The 27,776-nt window shown below is 41.2% G+C and overlaps 5 protein-coding genes across 6 annotated transcripts in view; 1 reads left to right on the forward strand and 4 right to left on the reverse strand.

Moving 5' to 3' along the window:
* Positions 1-957: 957 nt before the first annotated feature.
* On the reverse strand, positions 958-5,929 carry LOC108579527 (centrosomal protein of 162 kDa-like). The gene is made up of 6 exons (XM_017943081.1): positions 5,858-5,929; positions 5,372-5,644; positions 5,191-5,290; positions 1,550-5,100; positions 1,252-1,413; positions 958-1,182 (listed from the first exon to the last, which is right to left on the reverse strand). Exons 1-6 carry the CDS (start codon positions 5,894-5,896, stop codon positions 958-960), a joined length of 4,350 nt encoding a protein of 1,449 aa, XP_017798570.1. The 5' UTR covers positions 5,897-5,929.
* A 1,249-nt stretch (positions 5,930-7,178) lies between these two features.
* On the reverse strand, positions 7,179-10,168 carry LOC108579528. Its single transcript, XM_017943082.1, has 2 exons — positions 9,787-10,168; positions 7,179-8,729 (listed from the first exon to the last, which is right to left on the reverse strand). Exons 1-2 carry the CDS (start codon positions 9,907-9,909, stop codon positions 7,179-7,181), a joined length of 1,674 nt encoding a protein of 557 aa, XP_017798571.1. The 5' UTR covers positions 9,910-10,168.
* A 273-nt stretch (positions 10,169-10,441) lies between these two features.
* On the forward strand, positions 10,442-11,485 carry LOC108579529 (pre-mRNA-splicing factor SYF2). Its single transcript, XM_017943083.1, has 4 exons — positions 10,442-10,619; positions 10,739-10,879; positions 10,949-11,244; positions 11,320-11,485. Exons 1-4 carry the CDS (start codon positions 10,530-10,532, stop codon positions 11,483-11,485), a joined length of 693 nt encoding a protein of 230 aa, XP_017798572.1. The 5' UTR covers positions 10,442-10,529.
* Positions 11,486-11,736: 251 nt separating this feature from the next.
* On the reverse strand, positions 11,737-22,158 carry LOC108579561 (TGF-beta-activated kinase 1 and MAP3K7-binding protein 2). Of its 2 annotated transcripts, XM_017943127.1 has the most exons (10): positions 21,972-22,158; positions 16,981-17,119; positions 15,487-15,943; positions 14,291-14,677; positions 13,980-14,192; positions 13,175-13,326; positions 13,011-13,104; positions 12,678-12,926; positions 11,967-12,023; positions 11,737-11,879 (listed from the first exon to the last, which is right to left on the reverse strand). In XM_017943127.1, the coding sequence occupies exons 2-10, from the start codon at positions 17,086-17,088 to the stop codon at positions 11,854-11,856; spliced, it is 1,743 nt and encodes a 580-aa protein (XP_017798616.1). In that variant the 5' UTR covers positions 17,089-17,119; positions 21,972-22,158; the 3' UTR covers positions 11,737-11,853. The 2 variants fall into 2 exon arrangements, with proteins under 2 accessions (XP_017798616.1, XP_017798617.1); XM_017943128.1 differs by lacking the exons at positions 16,981-17,119; positions 21,972-22,158 and adding an exon at positions 17,990-18,144.
* A 1,371-nt stretch (positions 22,159-23,529) lies between these two features.
* LOC108579577 (chloride intracellular channel exc-4) overlaps positions 23,530-27,776 on the reverse strand; it is a 6,294-nt gene continuing 2,047 nt past the window's right edge. Inside the window, exons 2-4 of the mRNA XM_017943151.1 lie at positions 24,543-24,848; positions 24,127-24,453; positions 23,530-24,032 (exon numbers count right to left, since the gene is read on the reverse strand). Of these exons, the coding sequence (XP_017798640.1) occupies positions 23,952-24,032; positions 24,127-24,453; positions 24,543-24,848 (714 nt within the window). The 3' untranslated portion in view covers positions 23,530-23,951. The remainder of the gene's footprint in view (positions 24,033-24,126; positions 24,454-24,542; positions 24,849-27,776) is intronic.

The following is a 27,776-nucleotide window of genomic DNA, read 5'->3' on the forward strand; positions in this document are numbered from 1 at the left end:
AGTACAACTGGACGACTTGATTATAGATGGATTCGTTGATGGCGAAGAATGAGTGAATATATAATATATATAAATAGGAAATAAATAGAATTATTTAAACGAGATCTGATACGTCGCTTTTACATACAGCGTATCCTGAAAAAGCCTCATGTAAAAAATTAACTTCTACGCAACTTTTTGGAAGATATCTCGTCTCTCCTGAAGATGCTTCCTCTACGTTCGTATATCATGGCTTAAACCTATCCATTCGTCAAATAATTCTCGACAATAAGTACAATGCTAAAACTAGTTCCAAATTGGAAGCAGTCAAGTTCTTATTTTTTTTCTTCTTCTTAATTTCTCTCGTCAATTTATAACCCTACGTTATTAGATAAATAAAAAGTCTGCTTTTTATTAAATATAGATCAAAATATTTCTATGTTCTCGTTTGATATTCGACTATTAGTTGTTTATTACTCCAACTATTGGACGTAGTCCGTGCGTGTAACACGCACAGTGGCAAGAAGGAATGTTCGACGCGAAGTTACGACAAAACGGTAACTCCCTTACTTATTCGTCGTTATTATTTTTGTTCTGTACCTTTGGCAGTAATCCCAGTCGATCATTATGCGCGAGCTTTCCCAGGACCGATATGATTTCACTGAATATCCGTATCCTATACAACAAGAACGACTAAACTTATTGCGAAGGCAATCGTGAACAACTAAATCATGTCGCCTTCTTGATAAAGGTCGATAAAAAGCGTCGACCGATCTCTTTTTGGATGTGCATATCCGCTTACATAATATAAAGTGCCTAACAACGTTATAACTTCTCCTAACAAGAAACGTACAATCCCCTCGAGTACGGATTATCACCATGCCCGATAACGAATCGAGAAATTGCAACCTGTCGATCGTTTCTCGACATCTCCTGAGCACCACTTTTCACGCATTTCTAATCTAAATCACCTACGAGTTAATGAACATTGGCGATCTCTTGGAGCATTCCAAGAATGTTATCAAGCTCTTGACGGAAATAACACAATTGTCGATTTTTACCCTTCTCGTTTTTACAGTCCTTACATTGATTTTTATTTCTAAGCAAATCGCGCACCAAACTCTGTAACGTCATCTCGCGACTTTCGTGCCGTTGCTGAAGAATCGTTATTTTGTCCTGTAACAGCTGCAGTTGTTCTGTACTCTGAAATAAAAGATCGAATAAAATCTACGTCGTAAAAACGCAATTATCCTCCAAATTCTCGTCACGTACCGGAGTCGATAAGTATTTAACTTTCTCGTTTAAACTCTTCACTTTGCTCTCCAAGTGTTCCCGTTCAGCCTTCAAGACAACCACTTGCTCCTTGTAGTCCCTCATCTTTTCAATTTGCTGCTTTAAGTGGGATATCACAGCTACTTGAGTATTTATCTGACCCTATTGGTAAAAGCAACCCTCTATAGAGTTGTGTACACACGAACAAAAACAGCTAGTACTACGTGCAAACAATTTCTACTACGATAAAACAAGCAAACGAAATATATAAATCAACACTGCACGTAATACTACGAACCTGCAACTTTACCACTTTCGAATCCCCGAATTTAACGCTGTATTCCTTCAACAAAGCAGCCATCTCGCGTTCGTGTTCCTCTTGCAAGAGGTTCAGATCGTGCAATCGTTTGTTCTTCAAGGCCATGAAGTCTTTGTTCATTTTGCTTAATTCTTCCTTCAGAATATCGTTCTCATCGGTCAATCTTTTCACCAGATTGCTATCTTCGTTCTCGGTATACTGCATAGGATCGTACAATTTTTGCATAGAAGCAGACAGTCTTTGAGTGTTCGCATCGGACGTGTAGCCATTCTGATAGACGTTCGAATTCTGATCGTTTCCTTCGGTAGACTTCAAAGTCGATAATTTCGAGTCCGAGGATACCATGCCACGGTTCATCTTCTCTATGTCCATACTTTTCACGGATCTTCTGTCGTTCAACAATTTTTCCCTCTCCTTCTGAAGTCTTCTGTTCGTCTTCTGTATCTCTTGGAACTCCTTCGTCAGCTTCGAGACTGTTTTATCCTTATTCGTAAGCTCTAATTTCAATCCGCGTATGGTAGCCATAAGATAAGCATCGTCCTTTGAATTCTGAGACTTCAGTGTAGGTTTTGCAGATGACTTCTGCTCTTTCTTCTCTTCCTTCTCAAACGAGCCTGTCCTCTCTTGCTTTCTGATTGTCTCCACGCTCTTGTTCTCCATAGGTTTCGTTACAGTTTGCGTGAACATGTCGTTGTATACTTTGCGATTTTTAATATTCGCCTCGAGAAGCTTTTCTTCCAGTTCCACTATCTGCGCGGCGTATTTCTCTTTCATGTCGGTGAACTTCTTCTGGAACTCGATTAATTTTTGCTGCGCTAGATCCTCCTTCGCCTTCGTTTCATTCTCCAGACTTGCAATTCGATCTTCCAACAATTTAACCTTCTCCGCGCCAATTTTGTCTTGCTCAGAATTCGCGGTCAATATCAGAGCAGACACCGAGTCAGGATTCTTCCTTCTCAGTATCCTTTCCATTTCTCGTATTTGCCTGTTCAGATCCGTAATCTTTCTGCTATCAATGATTACCTGATCCTTCAGCTTCTGAGTTAATTGTTTTTCACGCTCCACATGGCTCCTGGCTACCTGTAATTTCTCCTGAAAATTCCCCTCCTTCACTCTTAATTCCAACAACTCTTTCTCCAGTGGAAGAACGTTCTGTTGAATCCTATCGAACTCCCTCTTGATCAACCGCAGTTGTTCCGTCTTCGAGCTCAATTTCACCGACAGATCCTCCACTTGTTTCTTCAATTGTAACTCTGCCGTGGTCATCGCCTGCAATCGATCCGTGATGAAGTCGTTCTTCGTTCTTAATTGATCCCTGAACATCTCCAGTTCGTCGTTTAATAAACCATTCTGCTGCATCAGATCGTCGTTCTTCAATGCAGAGTCCGCGTTCTTCTCACGAAGCTCGGTAACTTCCAGGTTGAGCTTCAAAGTCTCCTCTTCCAGATCCTTGATTCTATCAACAAGTTCCTGCTTTTTGCTCGATTCCAACGCTGTGCTCTTCTGCTTCTGCAACTGCTTCATTTCATCCTGCATACGCTTCGTTTCTTGCATCAACTTTTTATTCTCAGTTTCGTAAGCTTGAATTACATTCTCCTGTTTCTCTAACTCCCTCTCCAGAACCATGATCTTCGTGTCCTTCTTCAGTTGAGGCTCTGGACGTTTTTCATTTAACAAAAGCTCGTCCACCTTTACCTTTAGTATAACATTCTGTTTCTTCAGTGAAAACAATTCTTCCTCGAACGATATACGCATATTGTCGATTTGAGTCCTGTATATTTTCACTTCGGACTCTAATTGCTGCTTGAGAAGAGCATATTTGTGTCTCTCTTCGCGACACAACGCTTCCCAGTTCGTTTTCGTTATTAGATTTTGTTTCGTGTCACCACCAGCCATCAGGTGTTTTGCACGAGAGTCCGGTGATTTAGCTTGGTACCCTTTATTCGTGGAAGACAAAGTGAGAGTGGAGCCAGTCTTAACGGGATCTTTCTTTGGTTTTGAAGATAATTTATTCTTGGGAGGGATTTTTGTGATTGGCTTGACAGTGGGTTGTAATCTTGGCTTCAACGTTGGCGATCGTCTCATAAAATAATTGGCAGGTTTTTTCGTGGTATCCATAGGTTTGGCTGCTCTTGGATTTTCTACGGAAGTTCTAGACGGAGGTTTGCAGATCTGATCGTAACTTTTAGACTTGGAAAATTTCAACTCTTTCTTCAGCGGTTTATTGCTCGTTGCGCTGCTTGGATGAACAGGTTTACGTTCTACGTTGCTACGATGAGTAGTGGAAAGATTAGAGCTACTTTTGATCTCTGTGTTGGAAATTGTTTTACGCACAAACGCTTTTCGTTCCTCGTTAGGTTCTTTGCTCTGTTGCGTTGTATTGTCTACAGTCTTTTCAGCTAACAATTTTTCAATCGCATCCGCGAATAATTCTAATCTTGGTGTGCGACCAACAGTATACAATTCTTCGTTAAGTATATTTTTATCATCTTTCGATGCAGGTGTTTTTTCTGGAGGTGGTTGATCCTTTTTATTCGATACCTTCGATTCAGACCTACCACTATTGCTAATACTTTGAGCTTGCTTATGTTCATCCTCGCCTAAACTAGAGTCTGTCTCGATGATTTCATGATCGACTTTTCGATTGTCTGCTCCAGGCAGTTCTTTTTCTAATATGTCGGAGATTTCTTTCTCGGGAAATTCGGGACTTTTGTCGTTCGCGAATCCTCCATCTAAGAGAGATGTCTTTTCGTCGGTAGGTTTCGAAAGGAAATGACGAGAAGGATTAAGGTCGTTTGATTCTTTTTCTTTTTTATCAGTCTGCACTTGCAAAAGTTTCAAAAAGTGGGAGAAATCTTCTTGTCCGAAACTGGAACTACCCGATATACCACCCTCTGCTCTTTCTTTCGACTTCCTTAATAAATCTTCAAAAAAATCTTTATCCACGTCGGTTATCTCCTTATGCAGGCTATCCTTGTCTGATTCCATCTTTCTTGTACTCTTCAAATCTTCCGACTTGGAATGTCTTTCAATTGGATCATCTAAGTCAGAGCTACTGGATACTTCCACCTTCTGTTCCTCGAACTTTCTTCTCTGAAGTTCCAACGATTTCGGAGCTTTCAAGCCATTCACACTTTCATATACGACATCATACCCAGGACTGTTCTCCCTCTTCTTCTCGTTCTTTGGACTTTTTCTGATTTTTTCAGTTTCTTTGTGCACCTCCTCCTCTATCAGTTGAAAGATATCAGCTTCTAATTGTTTAACCCTATTAAGACTTTCTACATCTTCCGGAGTATTCTCAGGTACTAATGTATCAGATTTTGATCCACTTTTAGATAAACTACTGCTATTTTTTCTTACAAGTTTCTCAGCTTCCTCTAACAGTTCTTCCACAGATTTCTCCTCCTCTGTTGTATTTTTGGCTGAGTTCCTAGACTTTGAGCGATCTGCAGATGAATTTGGACTAAGAGCTCCAGCAATCTTACTCATTTCCTCTAAAATACTACCTATGTCCTCGTCAGTTGCATCTGTACAAAAGAACAAACATCCTGGCTAAACTGCACGTGAGATATTGCAGTGAATAACGAATACCTTGCAATCCCTATGAAAATACTTACTTTCAAAATCAGAGGGATACTTGTCAAAAGCTGCAGAAGCCAGAATATCACACAAAGTGTCATCCGTCTCTTTCATCTCAATCTCATTTTTATGCATAGCCTATAGAAAGTGAAACAATTAAAAAACAAAGCACCTACTATGGAGAATTTTATTTTATAGAAAACATTGTATTTCAATTACTTTGCACATTTTTTCTTTCTCAAGAAATTCTTTCATCGAAGAGCTAACATCTGGTGAAGGGGATGGAGACTGTTTTAATTTTGCATCCATGGGAATAACATTAGAAACATCAAGCCAGGTATCTGGCTTCTTTAACCACCATTTCTCCTGGTCATGCTTGTCTTCAGACGCTACTTTTTTAACTACCTTGGGCTTTTCTCTTATTCTAATTGAGTTATCCCCTACACTAAGACTAAACGAAGTACCCAGAGTATCATCTTCGGTTGAGTTCAACTGTATATGAATTAAACATGCATGAAATCTTAATTTCTACAGGGAAATAGGAAACTTGAAATCTTGGTATATCTTAATAATTAATAATTCGAATATATTACGTAAACAACTATAAATCCATTTGCAAAACATGGAAAATAAGTAAGGTGTAACACGCCTATTGTAACCAAAAATAGGTTAAGATTGCTACTGAATAATACACGATACACTTACATCCTCGTAACGAGGGGACTTTTGCGAGTTTGAAGACATTCGGTTTTCTTACTGATAAGACTTTTGAGTATTATAATCCAAGTAATTAATCATCTTTCTAAAGTGGTTTGACACTTGGAGTACTTTTTGTTTGTTTGTTAGTTTTAATTCGTTCGATGGAAGGCTTGTAGCGACCTCACCTAACCAGTGTCGACGCAAAAACTTCTAGAACCCCGTATAGGACAGTTATAACAAAAAAATTAATAATTTAAGGGATGATCGCACAATTGGAATAACTAATAAACGACGAGTGAAAAAGTCAGAAAAAAATACTTTCCACTAGCCTAGTTTAGAGTTTATTGAACAACCATCGGTATAAAGGTATAACCATTTTATAGTGATCGCAATTTTTTATTCATAAAATAATTAGATAATCGTAAACAACATTTTTCGTTTAATAACGGTCGGTGCACAAAAAGATGGCAAGTGCACTTCATATCCAATAACAACAACCATAAAATTGAAATTTAATATCTGTTTAAAATACAAAGCGTTACATATTAATCGCGATTATTTTCCACAAATCCCCAATTACGTATCCTCTTTAAAAATGTTAATAGAAAATTTCCATTTAAATCGATCGTACATCGCGCAAAATTATACATACGTATCGTTAAAATCAAAATGTTATCGATGTACGAAAGCGATTAATGTACCTCTAGACAGAAAAGCTAACTTTTTTTTATTATAATAAAAGAGCAATATGCAGAGTAAAAAACAGAAAAAAAAGAAGAAAAAGTACGCTTTAATTGCACATAAAACGAATGCAAATCTAGCATCCTCTAATTGTGTATCACAATCTCGTGTATATGAATATCTGATATCTCTTAAAATATATGTATAACATTATATAATATATCTCTTACGCTTTAAAGGCTATCCGTGAATCTTTTTATCTACAAAAGACATGTAAGCGTACATCCTAACATTTGTCGTATCCTTATGTATCACCATTCGACGATCATTTATACATCTTCGATCATAAAAGTAATATAACGATATTGATTTCTACAGTATGTTCAAAATAATTACATAGGTATAGATTTCTTTGCTGATCGATAATCGCGTCACAACGTTTCATCGTAACTTCCAAAACGAAAAAAAAAGAAAAAGCAAAAGAAAATTAATTTCATCAAGGAATGGATAAACGATCGATCATTATAAAAGTCCAATCCCAATTCTGCGTATACAGATACGGGTAACGCGAACTCTTTGAAAAATAAACCTCTACGCGATATCGCGTTACCCTTAGCTTTACATATATATAAAAAACGAATAAAGATCAATGTCCATAGCACGCGTGCAGTTTGAACAATTCTTTGTTTGTGAAATGCGTGTTACATTCTTCACAATAGTGCTTGATGTTATCAAGCAGTTTGATCGCTGTAACAGTGCCTCTGATCGCTTTCATTAGATTCCTCGTCATTTTGCCTCTGTCCGTTAGATTTCGCAGGCTTCTTCGTAATTTCTTCGCCGATACGTTCGCGTTATCGAGCTTCCTTATCTTCCCGCTTCTCAGATAGACATCTTGGCTTCTCAAATATTTCGGCGGATAATTTATCTCTGTTTCGAACCGATTCAAACTGATCTTCCTTGACTTCAACTTATGCTTCGACATGCTTCTCAAGCATTTCCACTTGTTGCCTACGCTAAAATTGCCGACGTGCTGTGCACTATACGTACTACTACAATTAACCCTATCGTTGTGTATATTGGTGATGTGGTCGTTAGGCACTGTATCAACGTGATCGTTTAAAACATGCTTTTCCGGCAATATAACAGCCGATATAGATTCGTCAAGCACCATATCTTCGAGATCAGAGAGTTGTTCCTTTTTTATAGATAATTTAATACTATTATCTAACAATTTCGGCACCCGTTTCGATGACGGCTTCAATTTACTCGCTATATTCGGAACCTTCGTTTTTTCAGACGAACGTTCGTCACTATGCAACCTTTCCTTCTTGATCGAAGATCTCGAGTACTTTCGTTTTGGTCCAATATAGTCAACCGTACCCTTCCTTGGCCTCAAAACACGTCCCCCGAAATCGTCCAATTTCTCCACTTTAATCTGCGTTACTTCTAACCCCGTCGAAAGTGTCGTCGTCATCCTCGCCTCTTCGTTCTTCGACCTACTACCGTTATTCAGCGCTGAAACCGTAGAAAGTTTTTTTCTAGTCTGTCTGTAATCCACAGAACCCTTTCTAGGCCTTAAATTACGAACAATCGTACACTTTTGAACGTTCACGTTTGTACTAGCAGATTTACCTTTAGAACGGCTGAAATTTGATAAATTTGGCCTAGATCTTCTTAGATCCTTAGTCTTCTTACCAAGCGTTTGTATACTCGATCGTTCCTCGATTCTTTCACAATTCAACATTCCCCTCGTGTTATCTTCCCTAACGTCGTTTATTCTGCCACAATCCGATATCCTGTTCTCATAATTCGTAGGTACAGTCTGATTACTTTGGTCCGCTTTATCACAGTAACAACCGCAACGTGCATACGTCGTGTACGTTATACCATCGGGAATATCGTCGGATCGAACACCGTTTACCGGGAACGTGACAGAGTTCATATAGTTTACGTTGTCGACAATGGGGTTGATTTCGTAGGCGTCGTAATCCGGCGGCTCTATTTTGATCCTGATGTTCTCTATATGCACCATCGGTACGCCCACTCTCTCCTTCGAGTCCTCCTTTTGCATCCAGGACAACTGACTCTTCAGATCCGCATCGGTTTTCAGACAGTCCACGTAGAACTTGTGAAACTCCTCCAGCTTGTAACTGCACCGATGACACATGTGTTTCGGCAACAGGTCCATTTCGTGTACCTGCGGGATACACAGCCGATGCGAATGCATGTGTAGATGTTCACATGGTGGGGAGAATGCACGTGCCGTGCGAATGTGCGAAGAGAGAAAGAAGAAAAAAAAACGATCGTGTTTTATTTTTTCGCGGTATAAAGTCCTAACAACGTTACTGTGATTTAGACACGACGAAGTACCACGGATTTTACATCGTAGTCGCGACGGGATGCGTGAGATTTACTTTTTACAAATGTGCGATAATATTTTATTAATAAGAATAGAAGGGTTAGCTGTAATGTTTTCGATTGAGAAAAAAATGGCAAGGTTGTTATATAACGGAAAAACATACTTCGACTGTAAGATTTTACGTACAACGATCTTCGTTAATTTAAGATTGTTGTAACGTGAAATATATGTGGATATTATTTAAGTATTTTAAAATATGCGATAAGACTGCTTTCATTTAAGTGCTGATAATTCTTCCGTATTATAATCCGTATAAAAAAATTAATGGAGTGGAACAATGGCTAACTGGTTGTAACTGGTTCGAGAAAATGAGCAACCCTTATCTACGTCTCATATTTCGAACGTAGAACATTTGCTACATTCGATACTTCAACGTAATTCTATTTTTAACTGAGCTTTTTCGAAGATAAAATATCCACTGTACGGTTTTACGACAATAAAGGGCTAAAAGTGATAATTACGATTCAAAGTTACGCAATACGTTAAAAGTGCTTATGAGGCATATTGGCGCGAAGTAACAATAACCTCACTTTTACCGTCGTAAATTTGACAAATCAAATGCTTCGAATCTACCTTCTGTAAAATTCAAAGCTGCGATACATATGTCCCATCGAAATACGAATATGTATGTCTGGAAAAATTCATCGATCTACTACTCTCGAATATTAATTTACATTTGAAGTTAACATTGTTGCGTGTTCCTAGCGCGATTCGTGGCAAAAAGGTGGTTCAAGGGGGGGACGTTTATGATGTCAGAGGAAAGGCCATCGAATACACGTGAAAATCACAAGGAACGATACGCGAACGTAGAAGGGAGAAGAATGATGTGACATACCATGATCGGGAGAACGGCGTTGATTTTCTTCACATGGTTCTCATTCTTGTCGAAAATGTTAATTGAGATACCGGATTGCTTGCCGCAAAGGCGGCAGACGCGACTCGACTCAAGAGTCTCCATAACGGTATAGGGAGAATTAATCTGTCCGAGATAATGTTGGAACGAGAAGTCGCGTGTGCCTTCTATCCCTCTTACAGTCGCCTTTCGGAGCTTTCGCGGCACCCTGGCCGCGCTTCGCGGGAATCCCCAAAAGCCCGCAGAGCGCGAACTTTCCTCTGCGGCCCAGCCGCCGCCAGCGTACAATTCTGCGTCACGTTTCACCGTCTTGGGGTTCGCGCAAACGCGAACCTTCGCGAGTGCTGCTAACTCTCTCGACACAACCGTGATATCGGCCGGTACGACCTTCTACCGGCGGACGAAAAATCACCCAACTCTCTTCCCCGTTGCAGCCACGAACGATACCACCGAACGATGGTTCGCTTATTGCGCTCTCATCCGCTCGAGAGCAGAAGATCAATTTCAATCTACCTACCACCCACAGAAGTCGGGCATACGGAGTTCGCCTTTTTCGTCGACGAATCGTAGTTTGCTGACATCTCGCGGAGTTTCCGGAATACACGATGCGACGCAACTTACCGCTCGATAATGGCGGTATCCTAATCAATTGCGTTCTAACCCTTTAACGAACGACAAAGAAATCTGTTAGGTGAAAAAATTTGGTGTTTTTGTTTTGGTTTAAGATGGAGACAGAAGGTACAAGCGGTGAGAATTCAGCTGCGAAGAAACAAGCCGATAGAATGAAACGTTTAAGGGATCTACATGCGAAAAGAGTGAGTAGGAAATGGAGTATAATTTGTATAACCTATGCTGTTTTCTTCGGATTGTTTTTTTTTTCGTTTCACGCGTAGTTTTTGGAGGAAATGTTTTTTATAAAATGTTTATCAAATAGAATGAAGCTAGACAACAGAACCACAAGGAAGTTGTAGAGGAGGATAAGAGGAATAAACTTCCTTCGAACTGGGAATCGCGTAAACGACAAGCGGAATGGATTGTGCAAGATGAAGCTGCAAGGAAGGAAGCTGAGGAAAATGTAATTATTACCCGAAGATATTATTTACAGAAGAGGGTGATTGAATTTACGTGTATCTATATTTTACAGGGAGAAGATTACGAGAGGACAAAATTACTTCACATTGATGCAACAGAAGCAGAACGTATAGCCAGAAAGAGGAGGAATAAAAAAAATCCAGATCCAGGTTTTTCAGATTACGAACAGGCAGCTATTCGGCAATATAATAGGCTAGTAAAAAATATCAAACCAAACATGGATTCTTACGAGGATGCTAAAGATAAATTAGGTCCAGCCTTTTATGGAGACAGAAACACCATATTGCATGGTCTGCACGAAGATAAAAAGGAAGCTATTGATAAAATGGTTGAAGATTTGGAGAAACAGTTAGTACTTCATGGTCAAACATTTAAACACACTGTAACATTTGTATATTATGATCATTTTTTTTTTTTTTCCAGGATTGCAAAGAGAGATAAGTATAGCAGAAGAAGAATGCACAACGACGATGCTGACATTGATTACATCAACGAACGTAACGCGAAGTTCAACCAGAAATTGGAGAGGTTCTATGGAGAATACACACGTGAAACGAAGCTTAATTTGGAGCGGGGTACAGCTATATAATGGGAGAATATTGTACTAATGGACTTACTAGAAATAACTTGTATTTTAAATAGTATTTCAAAACTCATACAAATAGGAGTCAGACTACTGATAAGTCGTTGATTATTTAGTAATCAGAAGTGCAAATGGTACATTCTGCGATACGGTGTTTATCAATTTCGAATCTATATTATTATTCGTATATTGAAAAAATCAAATTATATATTAAATTATATATTGATTTCGTAAATAAAAAAAGTTAAATTGAATTAAGTTATTCAAGTTTTTGTCTTCCTTTCCCGATCTGTTGGCTGTGACAATTTTTTTATTTAATTTAAATAATGGTTTTATATACAGTTTTTTTTTTCACGTTTCTAATGTAGTTGACGTCATACCACCCAACTATGCACTGTCCCTAGAAAAGATTAAAAAGTTTTCATGTCGTATTAAAATCCTGCATTTTCATCTCTACACTGAAACTTGCATCTGAAAAGATACTCACTGCTTGGGGAAAAGTTATGATGATGTGTAACTCGTATATGAATATCTTGGGTCTCGCCTGTAAACCGTACATCATACATTGTTACGATACATCACGATTACTATATTTGAAATGCTTTAAAACATATGACGTTAAAATTTAAAGAGCATGTTACTTACCAATTTGCGACGATCGACTAGTTGCCGTAATTAAAAAGACAACAGAATTACGATATAATTAATAACGTTCAAGAAAAAGTCAACCAAATTAGACATGCGCCTATTCCTAAGGATGAATTTACATTATCCTAAAGTAGATTAACGAAGAAAATAACACACGTTCATGCGTTACGTTTAAGTACTCGTCGTAGACCTGTTTTATTTAAGCTGCACGTCCATATTTACGATAGTCGTTACATTATTCTCTGATTCGTGAGCGGATCGTTGAAAACGTTGTCTCGTAGAAAAGAAATATCACCTTTGGTTGCGCACTTCACCGCACTGTCCAAGTGTACAGAATGTACAGAGCCTCCCAGCTTAATTATTCGTAAGATATAGTCGTTCGAATGTTACTCGTGAAACAATTCACAAAAGGAAAAAATGAAAACACATGCTCTCTGTTAAAGCACTCTGTTAAGGTTTCCCTATTCCGGAGGCGACGAAGCCGGTGGATCGATGTCCAAGCGTGTTAACGGAGACGAAAGGTCCTTTATCGATTTGCCGGAAGTCGTACCTGTGTTTCCGTGATCCAATAGCCTTGGCATGTCGCACTGTTCGCAGTTTTTCATCAACGGATGGTTGTCAAACGTGCACATTCTACAGACCCAAGAAGGGCCGTCTCGTTCTTCTCTGTCAATGTTGTTACTAGTCACGGGTGGCTGACTTGGCAGAGGCGGTGGGTTGGAATTGACAGACCTCGATGGTAGAGGCTGACCGGTGTAAATATGTTGATAAAATTTTTCGTTCGTTTCACCCAAAGGTACTAGATACGAAACGGACAAGATAATAGAATTTTCGATTGGACTCTAGAAAATTGTTCACTCGAGATAAACAACGATGATACTACCTCTTGGATCCGACCACTGATCTACTTCATCGGCGAGTCTGTCGCATTCAACCTGCAGCTGATAGATCTCGCTTCTCAATTTTCTTTTCAACTCCTGCAAAATTTCCCATTACATAACGTGTTTCTATGCGTCAGATTAGATTGGAATCGGTGATAGAATATACCTGAGGAGGCATCGAGGAATCGAAGGGCCTCGTGAGAGATTGCAATTCTTTCTTCATCGCTTCGAGTCGTCCTTTCTCGGCCCTCAGTTCCCTGGCGAGTTTTTCTTTTCTGGCCAACTGTTCCGCGACCAATTTCCTTTGGTGCTCCGCCACTGTAACGGCACAACGAACATATTAAACTCACACGACGACCAGCATGAATATATCCGCTCAGTTTAAGTAAAACCTATCTAACTTGATTAGAAATTACGATCTCAATTTCACTTCTATCTCGTTTTATAAATACACACATACACTTATACGTACATTTAGAATTCCTATGGCAATTGCATCACTACAAATTAGCCCCGTCGACGTTTTATTTCACCGTCGTGTAAACGATTAAACGATAGGGGGGAAAACATGATATGTAAATTGAGGAAACGCGTCAACATTGAGGCGGCGGCGGCGACGACGACGACGACGACGACGACGACGCTGTTCGTGAGAAGGAAAAGCGGATCAGGTGGTCCACGTAGAGTAACCGCAAGCGTGGCTATGTATAGACGGAGCGTGGGGTCAGGAATGCGTAAATATCGTTCTCAGTGTTACATGCGTGGGCGTAGTATGTGCGACCGAGTGGTTTCGCAGGTAAATATACGTGTACGTGTGATTCCTATAATACGAGGATCGAGAAAACAAAGCGGCAAAGCACGTTTACAGCCTATCGAGAGTACAAATATAGCCGTATAATAAAAATAGCCGGACCGAAAGGTTATTTTCAAGCCTGCCCACGGGATATATAGTCCAACGCGTCTTCGGCTACCTTGATTCAACGGCGATCGATTCTGATCGGAATTGGCCTGTACCCGTTCGCCAATGGGACTGGAGGGTGGCGAGGTCGTCGTCGGTCCTGACGGTGTCGTTGGAAGGCTTATGGGAGGAACGATGTTCATTGTCGGTGGTACCGAAGGTGTGGTTGGGGCGCTCATTGTCGTCGTGGGCCTTGGTAACTGACTAGGTGGCCCTGCAGGAAGACCTGTAAGTTCAACGTGTACATTTTCATTGAAATTCATCTACGATCTGTCGATCGTACCGAGTGTAAGTAATTTGAAATAGAGAGAAAGGTACGCGTACCTGGTGGTCTCTGTGGACCGGTTTGTACCGGTGGTATCAAGCTGTTGGGCCTACTCGGGCCCATCGGAGGTCTGATCCTAGCAGCAGCCACACTGCCAACTGCTCCTGCACCGATGCTGATCTGAAGACGACTTTGAAAACCCCTCGGATCCAAGGAAGAGCTCGAGTAAGTTAGGCTCGAGCCCTGGGATCTGATGTCGATCGGAGGTTGCGGTTCCGAGGATGGCGGCCTCAGCGTCAGGCTGACCGAGGTGTAGCTTCGTGTGTGATCGATCTGTGGCCCCGTGTTTTCCACGTTCAGTAACGGCTCAGCGTAATGAGCCCGTGGATCGAGGAGCAGATCGCTTCGTTTACAGGCACCAATGATCGTAGGCACCGTTCGAAAGTCTACAGTTGCGTGCCGCCGGGGTTACAAACGACAAGCAGAAGGGAAAGAAAGAAAGAAGCAGAGTAGAATTGTTCGAGTTAACGAGTCGAAAGAAAAAATTCGACGAGAACGTTTGGCAGGATTAAAAAAGAGGAGGAGCAAAAGAAGTCGACGGCGTTTGACTAGTCTCGTGGCGAACAGGATTTCCACCGCACAAGGCCGAGCGAGGTGTAACGTAATCGAAATTGAAATCGCTGCCACCACGGAACAAACCTGTTTAATTCATCTACGCGTATACACGAGCACGATACATTCGAACAACGTAATAATCAGCTGCGCAACTGTCGTGCTACGTGCATCGTCAAATTTATCCAACGCAAACTATACCGCAACAATGTTGCAACCTCGCTAATACTACGTGTCTTTGACAGTCAGGCAGACAGATTCTTCGGTATACAAATTGAAAATACGACTGTACAGTAGATGGAAACGATACAGCGAGATCGTAGGATCAATCAGGCATCAAAGTGCACATGATCCAAGGAAGCTAAAGAGCTGAAAATTCAATTTTCCCCGATACTAATCTAAGATCAGGGCCTTTATACCAGCCTGACATCAAAATTTCAAACATCAAGTGGCCCTCGACGCTTCGATCCACAACCTCGCCATACCGATTCCTCCACCAAGCACATCCCTCCAAGTGATGCATGGTCAACCCAAAGTACTCCCGTCAGGTACTAAAAAATCTACGAGTTGACCCTAACTCCGCCCTAACTCTTCCCCCATCCTCCATATCCATCGTCCATTTCCATAGAGAGAAGATGCGTACCGCGATTACCAGCAGGACTGCACGCAACGTTCACGTTCAGCTCGAATCCAGCTGGCTCGTTTCCCGCGTTCTGGACTTTGTTAACGCAGTTCGTCTCGTTTAGTCCCGTGCAATCGTCGAAGAGGAATCCGCGTGTGGTGCATACGGCCGGCGCTGACGAGGGTGTGCTGGCGAGGACTGGCGACGAGGCTGATATCGCCGCTGCTCGTGTACAGCTGACGACAGGACACCGTCGTGCCATACCGATGTCCAGCGAGGCTGGTCTGTGTGCTCGCGGGTTGTTGCTGCTCGTGACTGGTGTTCTTTGAGTTTGATTCATCGCGCAGCAACGTTGTTGCTGCTGCTGGTGCTGTTGCAGGACGCTGCAAAGTGCCGCCGGTGGGAACGCGCCCGGAGACTGTCGTGACTCTTGGGTGGCACGAAGGCTTCTCGCGCATGTCTCTCGATCGTGGCTGTTCTGCAACGTACAGATGCACCTGGGTCAGCCGATTTCCCCTCATCGTGATCATCGATGCAGGTATTCGCGATAAAATACGTGGATTCTCCCCTGAAGATATTCTCGACGAGCGGTTGCAGGTGACTTCCAGGATACTTCCTAGAGGAGTTAACCGTTTGCGGTCCGATTAGGCTAGCCAGGTACGACGGTGGAGAGACTTGTTCCTGCTTTTTATTTTGTATGTGTGTTTTTTTCTCTTTTTTTTTTTTTTTTTGTTTCGTTTAAAGTTCCTAGGGTATTCTTGAAAATTGTTTTGAGTTTGCTGGCAAGGGGAAGACCGCAAAGGGTTAATGCTGCAGGCTTTTGATGCTTATATTCTTAAATGTACTGGACAGTTCTGAACTTTCCTTGGTCTAGTTTGATCGCAACCGTGAGAGATAGATTTTGGATCGGAAAGATACGTTTTCTCTGGGTGGAAAATTCAGAACTTCCCAAGACGCGAGTACAAGACAATTATAGATTACTGTTTAGTGCGCTCAATCGTCGGCTGATTAAGAGAACACGATCGTTCCGTATGCGGTAAAATCAAATGGCGAACACAAAGGACGTCTATTTACACACAGGTTCCACGCTCGTGCAATGAGAGAAGGAAAAAAGACAAGTTAATTCGCTTCGTTAAATGCGAGGGGTTATGATGCTCGTTGTGTATGTGTATTAGTTGTTATTGTGAATCTCTCGATGTTTTTTTTTTTCTTTTTAGCGATGAAATCTCTCTGTAAACTGGTTAAACGAGCACACTGTGCAATCAGGGAGAGCCCTTTCTCAAAAGAGACTCGATCCAACGAATAGAACGAGTTAACTTTCACAGAGATCGAGAGAGAGAGAGAGAGAGAGAGAGAGAGAGAGAGGAAGAGATCAAGAGAAAGAGAGAGGGAGACAGAGAAGTTTGAATGTTGCTCTCTATGGCTCGTCTAACTCGTTCGTTATTCTGGATCAAGTTCTCCAGGACACACCAGCATAGGAGCAGAGTATATCTGGTGGACAAAGAGCACCTATACCTGGGCGATGCACTGGGAAACGACGTGATCAGGGAGCGCAGGGAACTGCTGCTTCAGCTCATGGAACAGCTGCATGATAGCGATGTTAGAGCAATGGCACTCCCCCATCGTGGGCCCCCATCCTCCTGGCAAGGCCTACCTGTGGGTGCCAGGTCTCTCGGTTACACCAGTTCGTTATGATTCGTCGAATGAACGAATAATCACATCCACGACTAATTTCACGAACGTCGGTCGTGGATAAGACAGACAAAAAATACCTCTCGAGTGAAATGAACAACGTACAATACGCCTAATCCTCGATATTTCTTTTTCTTCTTCTTCTTCTAACAATAAGAGTACAAGTCTCGACCGATGGCGATTGAATGTAAATCGAGTGTAAATCGGGGGTTAGGTGTAGAGAGAAGTCTGGTATATACTACATGGTCGGATGGTTTTCTCGAAGTGACGCGTGTCGTAGAGGAACGGAATGGTCGAAATTTTGTAGTTTAGTGGATAAACGATTTGGATCGATTCCAAATACGACGTTTCGTGCGGTTTCGTGTTGGTGCGCGAAAGTGTTGCAAATTATTCAACCACGGATGAGTGGACGGGGATGCGATTAATGGAGACAAAGTCGTGAGAAAATGAAAAGGAAAAGACCGTGGAACCTGCCGCGAGGGCAAATCGTCTCACTTGTCGTAGACGCATTGAAATATTACACGATCGTGCGTTACGGCCTCTTAATTGTAGCGAAGGCCACACCAAACTTCCAAACCGTTCAACCTTTTCCTTCCTTCAACGGGGGCCTGAACCAATTTATTTCCCTCTCCTTCTTTTTCCCCTCTTTCGACTCGCCTAGCCAAAACCACCCCCACTTTCACGGGAGAAAGGGGCAGAAAGGGGGAGAAAAAGAACGAAAGCGAGACTCTCGCGGAGTCTTCTTTATTTAAATCCTGCGACTGTGTGACCCATTTTTCAAACCAGCCTGAAAATCGCACGAATTTGCCCATCTATCGTCTTCTATACGTACCCGGTGTTCCATAGAAATCTCAACAACCTTCTCGCAGTCACGTGTATACATTCGTATCGTTCACTTTGATTTTAATCTACACTATCGCACTCTTTGTACTCCTTCTATTCGGTCGTTGATACGATGTGATCGATGTATCGTGCGGAAGATCACGTTGAACGTAGAACGGGAAGAGGAAAGGTTGGATTTTACTTGGAGATTCGCCGCGTAATCTAAAGGCTAGAGACTTCGGTGTGGTGCAGCTAGGCTCGCAAAATTTCAAAGGTCGATAACTCCGAGACACCCGTTACGTTACGGAATTGGCAGCGAGTAAAGAAACGGTGGACACCTGTGCAGCGTGGCACGTAGGAGTGCCACATAATTAGCCGGCACTGCGCGTGCCACGCTCCCACGCGTGCACGCATGCGCACGATTGCGTTTCTGCAGGTGCATCGTCCAAAAAAGAAAAAAAAGAAAAAGGGGTATCTATCAATTGTCCGTGGCAAAAATTCTGCCACACTCGTAGAAATTGCTCAATCGTTGATTTCATTTCTACCGTCGACTCCCTTTGCGAGATCGTGGAGATTTTATTTCCGTTAAATTTACCCTCACTATTTAAGAACCTCGACGAGAGAGAGAGAGGCTCGGTTCGGATCGGTGTTGAAAATGAATAGAAAACAGAGATCGACGTACCATCGGAGTCACAGCTACTACCCGCGCGTACGTGTGTGCGTGTGTGCGTGCGTTCGTGTTTCGTTACGAAAAGATGGAAGAAGAAGAGTGTGTGCGCGAGTGCAATTCGCACTTGGCACGCGGCCACCGAGAGAGAATAAAGTGCTAGATAGAATTAATAATTCGCCTCTCTTTCTTCCGTCGGTAAGCACCTGGCAGCATGAGTGAGGCGTCAATCAGAGGGAAACTGTTTATTGGCACGCGCCCGTTACTTGCGGCCACCGGTCACAGAGCGTCCGCCCTAACCGGGGCCGTCTTCTTTTAACCCTTTAGCTACAGCGTGCCTCTAAGAAAAAACCATCCGATGTTTCAGCTACCGTATTAGCTACAACGTGTTACGTTGGAAACCGTGAAGTCGCAAATAAAGAATAATTACAATTTAATTAAAGAATTATTACAATTAAGCTCGTATTCTAGGGGATGAATTAATCGTAGCTAAAGGGCTTAACCTGTTAACTGTGCTCCTATTTAAAATAAAAATTAAATCTCTCTAGTTTGTAACTAAAATTACTATTTTTTTGTCGTTCTTGCAAACGCGAATACGATGGATTATTGGTAAATAAATAAACGATCGCGTTCCAAGTATTGGCTAACCATCGACGAGTTGACTCGTCTTGCACAGTTAGGACATGAGGTTAGGGAGTATCTTTCGGTATCTGACGAAAAGGGTGTTTCTCAAATGACGAAAATGCAAATAAACGCGTGTGGGCAGGACTTGCGGAAACGCAACAGCGGGCTCGAATTCGTTTCGCTCCCTCGAACTCGCTTACCTTTGCCAAAGAGAAATTCGCATCGGTGGAAAATACGCGCGAGACACGTGCCGATCGAACGAACGTCTTATGACCGCGGTGATCTGAAATGTAACCCGGCAGATAGGACGGGTCGTCGTAGTGGTTTCTTTTCTTTTATTTTTCTTCGGCTTCGAGCAAAGGAGAGAAGAGTGTTTTAATTGCACCAGAGACACGCAGGATGTTTCTATCAGTGACACAGAGGAGATTTCAAGAGGGGGGACGAAGAACGTGGTTCGTCGGGACAGGCGAAAAAGGAAAAGCGGAATTCCAACATGCCGGGAAGATATTTGTGTCATGAAATACCCAGGAGACACAGCGTGGCTGTTTTCGTCTACTCCTGGCAATGCGGGGAAAAGCAAATTCCACGAGTATTTTCACGCATTTGGAATAATTTTCCACGCTTCTTTTTAAAACGCCACTGATACTCCTGTGCTAGGTAGCTCGTTGAGAACGTTCCAAAGTCTTTCGAAAACCTGCAAATATCGCGTACAGAGTAAGCGATCGATTCTACGATTCAACACCGACAACGTATAAATCGAGGAGAAATTCCAGATACACACTTTTCACTGCGATCGAACGAAAGGTAGAAAATCGTTCTGTTCAAATTTCGCGGGCACCTGTTGCTTCGCAAGGCTAACTGGTCTATCGGCCGGAAGTGACGTTGAAATTAACAACGAACTTGGCGAAATGGACGATTAGAAGAATGAACGTCGTTTAAAGAAACGATCGCTCGCGAAATTATTTACATTTCCAGTCACGGCAGCGAGAAATGCAAATTACCACCAAGCCAGCACCTGTAACTCGTCGTTTTACACGCGATATTTCACAACTGCATGAAAACAGGGCAATCGTGGACGACTGAAACTACAGTGAGAAAGAAACGAGAGAAGAGAAAAAAAGAAAAGAGAAGAAAAGGTGCGTCGAGGCTTCACAGTGGCAGACAAAAATAAGGAACCAAGAATAATAATTGACGAGGGACGCAACGCTAACGTTAAGCAGAGCTACGATAAGTTACGCCTCGCGGCAAAAATAAACACTATCCTGAAAATAATGTTACACTTTTTTCGCGTAGGAAACGTCAGCGTGACCACTACGTAGACCTTTTCGAACCACCAATCAGATACTTCCAATTTCTTTTCCCCACTTTATCTGCGACTCTTTTCATTTTACACTTCGTTCTTCCGTCACTTGTAATCCACTCGAAATATTATCGTTTATTGTTAGTCGTAATAATAATAACGATACAAAGACGCGATATAATTGTCAGCAGTGTGAACGTGACTTTATGTGTATACGCGTAACATAGGACGCGAAGTTAGTTCTTTATGATACCGATAATTCACGTGTCCTCGTCCAGCTCGTTATTAACTCTAAACAGCTCTTTCACGCTATTATAAATATCGTTGACCTTTAAATCCGGTTCCGCATGTGCCAAAAAATTTGATTTTCGACCGGTAGGTCGAAATATGCCACCATTTTCTTTTCCGTACAATTAACATCGACCAATTATATCGAATTACAAACGGTAGCGGCTGAATGGTGATAAACGACCGATTACATAACTTGAAGCACACGGTATATCGCTATGGATAAACATTATCTGTCGATTTTTTTTTTATTTACACGACACGTATTAGGGAACGAGGTATGGTGTTTACGTTTATGGATATTGTATCGGACTTTCCTATTGACTAGCGTAGTTTTCAAATCGCGTGGCACGTCAGAGCGGCTAAAATCGTCGGCGAAGATTAGAATTCGTAGCATCAATTGACCCTGGTTCCTCTTATGTCTATGACACGCTTGAAAAAAATAGAACTATAACGGTTCTTCACTTTTGAGAATACCTATAGGCGTCTTGTTGAACGAAGAAGCAAGTTTTCCTTGTTTTCAGACGAGATAAGAAAAATGTAGTTTACTGGAGGCTTTCGTGACAATGTACGCAAATGTAAGAAACGCGATAGGTAAAGAGATATGAAAGTCTGACGAAATGCACTTTACTCCCGCGCGTGTTACATCAGTCGATAATAAAAATCACGTTAATCCCTATCGACGATAATCTGTATTTGGTGAAATACATGTTGAAAAAGATTTAATCTTGTACTACCTTACTGTACAACGATAACACAATTTAGAAATCGGCGTCGGTATCCAACAAAGAGATGCGACAAAGATAGGAAAAAATTCAAAGAAATCTTTCAAAATAATAAGTATCGTCTACGTACGAAGAAATGCACCGTTACTGCACTGCAATTTCTAATGCATTCCGACGCAGCAGATATATGTACATAAGTACTTCATGTCGCGTGGAGAAAACACAACGAAAAGTCAGATTATATTTCACCTTTCCCTGTTTTTATAGTCTTTATAATGTTAGTACCAGGAAAAGTTGGACAATCGAAGAATGTTCAAAAGTCAAGTTGAATTTTAATGATATTGCCTAAGCGCATAATCCGGTTTTAAATCGTATGCTTGATACTTACCGGACGGCAACCATTGGAAATGTCCAACGAACAAGGAATAGTAACCGCTCACTTCGAACACTTGATAAAGACACTTTGTAAACGGCGCAACTTTAATCACGTGCTGAAGAGTGAAATTTCAACTGTCACTATACAGTCACGCAGTTAACAATAACTTTTCTGTCGTTTTCGAAGATTTCAAAGCACGAACAAGCGGCGACCGTCCGTTGGGACCACTGATCAGCTGTGCACTGCGTACTAAAACGACAGTAATCAATAGAAAAACTATATACTTTCGAATACTGCTTATTTATAAAAAATATTTACAGAACTTTTAAATATTTTCGTTTAATTTATTATTTATCCATTATCGTCAATCCAAACGGAAGTTTATATTTCCCTGGATCAAAATAAAATAAACTCTATTGATCACGTAGTCAAGATGGCTGCCATATGACAAGTGCTTCCCTATTTATGAATGGAAGACACGTCGTAATAGTTAGTCGCAGTGACAAGGAAGGGGAACCGCGTGCTATTTTAAAACTCACACGAATGGACAACGACGTCGTTAAGATAGTCATATTCCTTTTCGTTTTTATCGGATTTTGCTGTATAATATCCTTCAATCTGCAGCAACTGCGCTGCTCGTATTACTCTTGGAAATAAGTAAAATGGCGCCAAAAATATCTACGAACCTACAAGTCAATGTAAATACTGATATATTCATTTCTACAAGTATAAACCAAAATAATACAATAATAGTAATAATAATCATTTATAATATAATAATAATACAATTATTAATACGAAAATATCGTTTGTTAGGTCGTTGAACTTGTATTAATAAAATGTAAGCATTGTCTGTTTCCAAACGACGATTTTTCCATCTTTATAAAATCAGCATCTGTAAAGAAGTTGGTAATAACCATATAACAACATATGAAATTCCTCACGCCATCGAAATTATGCAGAAAAATTATAACCTTAAAGAGATATTGTAATTAAACGTAGAACTTGGAAGAAACGTATGCACTAGGATTTTTTTTTACAATCCTATCGCGTCGTAAGAAAAATGGACAGGAATTGTTCGAAATTTTAACGTTATACGTAGTACATTAGACTAGAATACCTCCTCTTATTCAGATAGGTCGATACGATTAAGGGATATATGGATAGTGTGAATGGTCGTTGAAGAGTAACCATCAATAAATCAGTTTATTGATTAGTTTTTAGATGCATGATAAATACAATGCAATTTCCAGAAAAGAAAAGTAGAGAAGAAACGAAAAAGAAATATATTAATATAACAATTCATCGTTAATTGTAATTTAAATGCATACGTCCCTTTTGCATTTTCTACTTTGTTACATCACTTGTCATTGAAAGATGTAGAAAGACCTTGCTTCTTAAAAAAATACACAATTTTGATCTAAGGTATACGTAAAAGATTAAAATACCTTTTCTAAGAATAATTCTACTCAAATGAAAACTACGTACGGTACTCGTACGTAGCACAGAAAAACAAAGAAAAAAAGAAAATAGGAAGATAGGGGAAAGGAAAGGAAAAATTGTATAAGTTTTCTGGACACGCATACAGCTCGTTTTTGAAAGCCCTAATACACTTATAAACGTATATCCTTCTCCTCCTGTCTCCTGCGGTAAAAAAGCTACTTGTTCTGCATCGATTTAGGCCATAAAAGAGTGTCGACGATAATTTATCAAATATACGTAGCAAAATTGTTATTAAGAATCGGCGTAGCAGCATCGACACGGTCAAACCTAGATGATGGAAACATTTTGTTTTACAGAGTACTCAGACTCTGAATAATTTTTATAAATAACAGACTCGTTCTGCACAAAATCATTCGTTAGGAAGAACTGTAACTTTCATAGAAAACATTTACTGCCATCATGTTCACACCGCTCGTGTCCACAGACCGATGTCGACGATTTTTCTGCATCAAAGTAACGAGATCGTAGACCCGACGGCAGAGGTCCAGCCTAGTCGTCGTTCACCTCGATTGGGATACTGGTGGTGAAGGTTGGAGTCTCTAACTCTTCGTGCTTCTTCATTTTCATGCTCTGTAACACGACAATGTGATCTTTCAATAAAGCATCATTGGATAATGAACGTAGAAAGACAAACAACATCTGGTCTCTCCAAAATTAGCCCCACCTGTTGTAACTTATAATGGTTGATAATATCCTGGTCAGCTGGGCAACTTTGTAGAAAGGCGTCCAGCCTGTACATATGGTGCATATATCGCCAGAGATGCACTAGAGTTTCTGGGATCTCGAAGTCCGCAAAGTATTTGCCGGCCACCCTGATGTGTTGGAGTCGTGGCATAAGCTCACAGTCGAAACAGCACATGGTATCACCTGTGAGGAAACGCGTGCCTTTGCGACCTAGATGCTCGTCAATTTTACGCAAATGTGCCATCAGGGACGAGGATTTTGGATCTTTGTCCTTGTCCTTCGCGTTCAATAGTAACAGTTTCAATTTCTAGAACAGAAAATTCCACGTGTACTCGAGAGTGTTGGGCGAGAAAGTAGCAGTTTCTCGTGCAAGACGGCTTTAGTACTTATACATACACTGAACAAGTTCTCAACGAGGGTAGCCACTTCTTTGTCCTGCACGAAGAGATTGTGCCCACCGGGAATGTTCTTCATAATGTGCCGTTCAATTTTCTCATTCTCCAGTATTGCGTCGCCGTTGTCGATTAATATTGGCGGTGGTGTTGCTTGAAAATTGGTACGAAAATCTGGCGGTGGTTTCTGCATGTCCACGGTGGTCACTTTTAGGGAGATCGTCTTCAGCTCGGCGAGTAGATACAAATCCATAAAGTACTCTTGGCAGAAGAGGCAGGCGCCCTTTCGACGACCATCGATCGTGGATGCCTGTAAAAATACATTGACAACGTCAGCTTACCTAGTGTTAATTAAGAACATCAACTTTCGCCGTCTGTACGACGTTCTTTCGTTAAAAATAGAACGGTCAAGAATCCGTCAAGCGCGGCAAACACGAAACTATATCTGTTTTTCTCCAGTTGATCGAGCAAATTGACAGTATCACTCGCTCCGCTCTCATCTTCTCGATGTCACGGTTTATTTATTCCCCTCGATGACGCACCCTGCTTTCTTTCTTACTCGAAGATACGCTTAGAAGCTTTACGTCGCACAGCTATGAAAAGAAATGGGTTTTATTTTAAGCTTGTTAAAGAGTGAAAACCGCGTTCCTGTCACACTCTGCGCTAACTCTCACGCTGCAACACGTCTAACTATAGGAACATTTACTTCTCCAATTTTTATACCTATCTCAACTACGAAGAAGAAAAAAAATGTGAAAGGAATCGCAACAAGTAGCATCCAGTATCGGTGCAATTTGAGTAAATTGAACGTTGGCATGTTGCCAGTTTCTACCAAAGGCGTCCTATCTATTTTCACTCCGTTTCAACAATCGTTTCATTCCTACGCGATAGTCGGTGTGTATTTTAGCTGTTGAAAATTAAATTTCTCGGCAACCACCGCCGGTGTAACGTGATTTCCACGGAGAAATAGGAATCGATTCGAGCGCAGGCTGATTATTTCGTTTTTCTTTTTGCAATGACGTAAGCCTGACCTCCAAGTTTTAAGAGCGAACGATGCGAGAGCAAGTCATGCCCCCGTCCTCTTGTGTGTGCCAAGCTCGACAACTTTTTGGCCAAGGCCAGAGAACGCGGCAATTTTGCGCTTGGTCAGTTCCGTGTTTCTTTAAAAAAAAAAAATGAGTTGCAGATTCGACAATGCTAATTAACAATTACGTAATAGAATAATTATACGTCGAATAGACGATAAATAACGAGAACGAATTGATCAACAAGAGTTCAATCAACTTTGGAAATCGCCGAAGGTATCCGTGTCATCAAATATCAGTGCATGGAAAGCGTTGACGCTTGATCAAATGTCACGAAGCGTCGAGCAACGTCTTTCATCTTTGAACGCAAGTGCAATCTCTCGCTCGACCGCCTAGTATATACCTATTGCTTCCTTTCTCTCCTGACTGCACGAAAATTCGTTTGTAATAGAGCAATCGTACAGTATTTACAGGACGTTTCAAAAGATTGGGGCAAATTGATAAGCGTATTCAAGAGGTCAAATGGATGGAGAATGATTTATTAAAACAACAATTCTTGTATCCCTTGTAACTCTTTAACAAATCATTTTCGGATATATGTTCGTAGGAACTTTATTCATCCATTTCATCTCCCGAATGCGCTACATCAATTTCACACCGACCTATCGAAACACCGTGTACACGTATTATTCTTTCTGACCATCAAAGTCGCGGGGAATATAACGTCGCACAGGATTATTTTCGCATGGTAAGTTATCCAAAATGCATAAAGGCTGGATATGAGACTCGTGGCTGGCAGTTGACCGAAGCAAATTCCTGATTTCTTCTGAAATAAGCACGTTTCTCCGCGCACTAGTGCACCTACGCGGGATTCCCGTTTCAAACTTGACCGACGAAGCAACACCAGCTTACGTCTATACAAAACGTTCTCAACGGTTTTCGAAGTTCCGTCGAGTGTGTATTTTCTACCTGCAATGTACACGCGATTAGAATATACTTGGACATAGACAGCAACAGAGGAGGATAAATGGAAGAGAGAAAAAAAAAAAGAAAAAAAAGGAAGGGAATAATACTCACGGATACAACACGTCATCGGGCAGGTTGCTGTATAATGCACAGCATACGGTAAATGAGCGAATACGCGGTTCACACACAGCAGCAGAGTCTATCAGCGATATTACATACACTTTTATAATGGATACATGTGTTTGTGTATTTTTCCGATGTACGCGTGTGCGTGTGTATGCATACGTGCATACGTATCGTATCGTTTTTTCTTTTTAGCACATCAGAGATATACCGCTACGGGCAGAAACGTATGAATAATACTAACGAATGATAATCGAGGCAGTTCCACTTTTTCGACCGAGTCTCGAAGAAAATTCTTTTTTTTTCTCTCTCTTGAGTGTAAATTCATTTTGAAGTGTTGTTTTTTTTTTTTACTGACTCGAGGAAGATTGCACGACCCTGCTGAGCAAGATACACGTTACTCCTGACCGAGAACAGGCTCGTAATGACCTTAAGGAAGATTAAGCCGCAACATCCGATCGATTTTTTATAACCGCATTTAGTCACGCGATACTTCCTCGTTCTATGCGATATGCAACGTTAAATATTTGTATATCTCTACAATGTTTCGTCATGCTTGAATAAAGCAAGCTAATGTCAATTCTTTTTTTCTTTCTTTCCCATCATTTATCGCCCACGCACACCAGCCATTTTTCACAGGTTATGCAAATGAATTGTAAAGGTGACTCATTTTTAGCGAGGATCTGGAAAAGATTAACAGTTAAAAGATCGACGGTCACGATGTAAAGTAACCGTCAATCAATCGAGAAGACAGATTAAGGGAGGGGAGGGGAGGTGTTTACGCACGGGGGAAAGCCAGAAGAGTGAGGAAAGCGGAAGGTAAAGGAGTTCATCGTTTAACGGTAGAATCTCGAGGACCTCGTCGTCGAGCTCCCCGTCGTTTCATCCCGTTTGACACACTTACGAAGACCTCGCATGATCGCCTTCCGAGTGCAAGGTCGGCCAGTTACCATTAAATCTCTTCTTGTAATGAAACGTAGTCGTCGTCACCGGCTATTCTCTCTCGTTCCCGTAGGATTCTACTTATAAGGCTCTCTCTCTCTTTCTCTGTCCATCGAAACTATTCTACGAACACAGGTGTGTAATTAAAAATATCCAGCGGCACTCGAAGCATGAAAATCAGG

This window comes from Habropoda laboriosa, unplaced genomic scaffold (assembly GCF_001263275.1).
Source record: "Habropoda laboriosa isolate 0110345459 unplaced genomic scaffold, ASM126327v1 scaffold33, whole genome shotgun sequence".
Taxonomy (NCBI): domain Eukaryota; kingdom Metazoa; phylum Arthropoda; class Insecta; order Hymenoptera; family Apidae; genus Habropoda; species Habropoda laboriosa.

Excerpts from the sequence above, each read along its gene's own strand:
- LOC108579527 (XM_017943081.1), bottom strand. The coding sequence starts at position 5,896 with ATGTCTTCAAACTCGCAAAAGTCCCCTCGTTACGAGGAT. Across the intron at positions 5,645-5,857 it reads AGTCCCCTCGTTACGAGGAT|TTGAACTCAACCGAAGATGA; the intron begins GTAAGTGTATCG and ends ATTCATATACAG. Across the intron at positions 1,183-1,251 it reads TTAAATACTTATCGACTCCG|AGTACAGAACAACTGCAGCT; the intron begins GTACGTGACGAG and ends CTTTTATTTCAG.
- LOC108579528 (XM_017943082.1), bottom strand. The coding sequence starts at position 9,909 with ATGGAGACTCTTGAGTCGAGTCGCGTCTGCCGCCTTTGCGGCAAGCAA. Across the intron at positions 8,730-9,786 it reads ACGCCGTTCTCCCGATCATG|GTACACGAAATGGACCTGTT; the intron begins GTATGTCACATC and ends TGTATCCCGCAG.
- LOC108579529 (XM_017943083.1), top strand. The coding sequence starts at position 10,530 with ATGGAGACAGAAGGTACAAGCGGTGAGAATTCAGCTGCGAAGAAACAA. Across the intron at positions 10,880-10,948 it reads GGAAGGAAGCTGAGGAAAAT|GGAGAAGATTACGAGAGGAC; the intron begins GTAATTATTACC and ends TATATTTTACAG. Across the intron at positions 11,245-11,319 it reads GTTGAAGATTTGGAGAAACA|GATTGCAAAGAGAGATAAGT; the intron begins GTTAGTACTTCA and ends TTTTTTTTCCAG.
- LOC108579561 (XM_017943127.1), bottom strand. The coding sequence starts at position 17,088 with ATGGGGGAGTGCCATTGCTCTAACATCGCTATCATGCAGCTGTTCCAT. Across the intron at positions 14,193-14,290 it reads CGGTCCACAGAGACCACCAG|GTCTTCCTGCAGGGCCACCT; the intron begins GTACGCGTACCT and ends TTGAACTTACAG. Across the intron at positions 12,024-12,677 it reads ATTGGATCACGGAAACACAG|GCGAGACCCAAGATATTCAT; the intron begins GTACGACTTCCG and ends TACGGTTTACAG.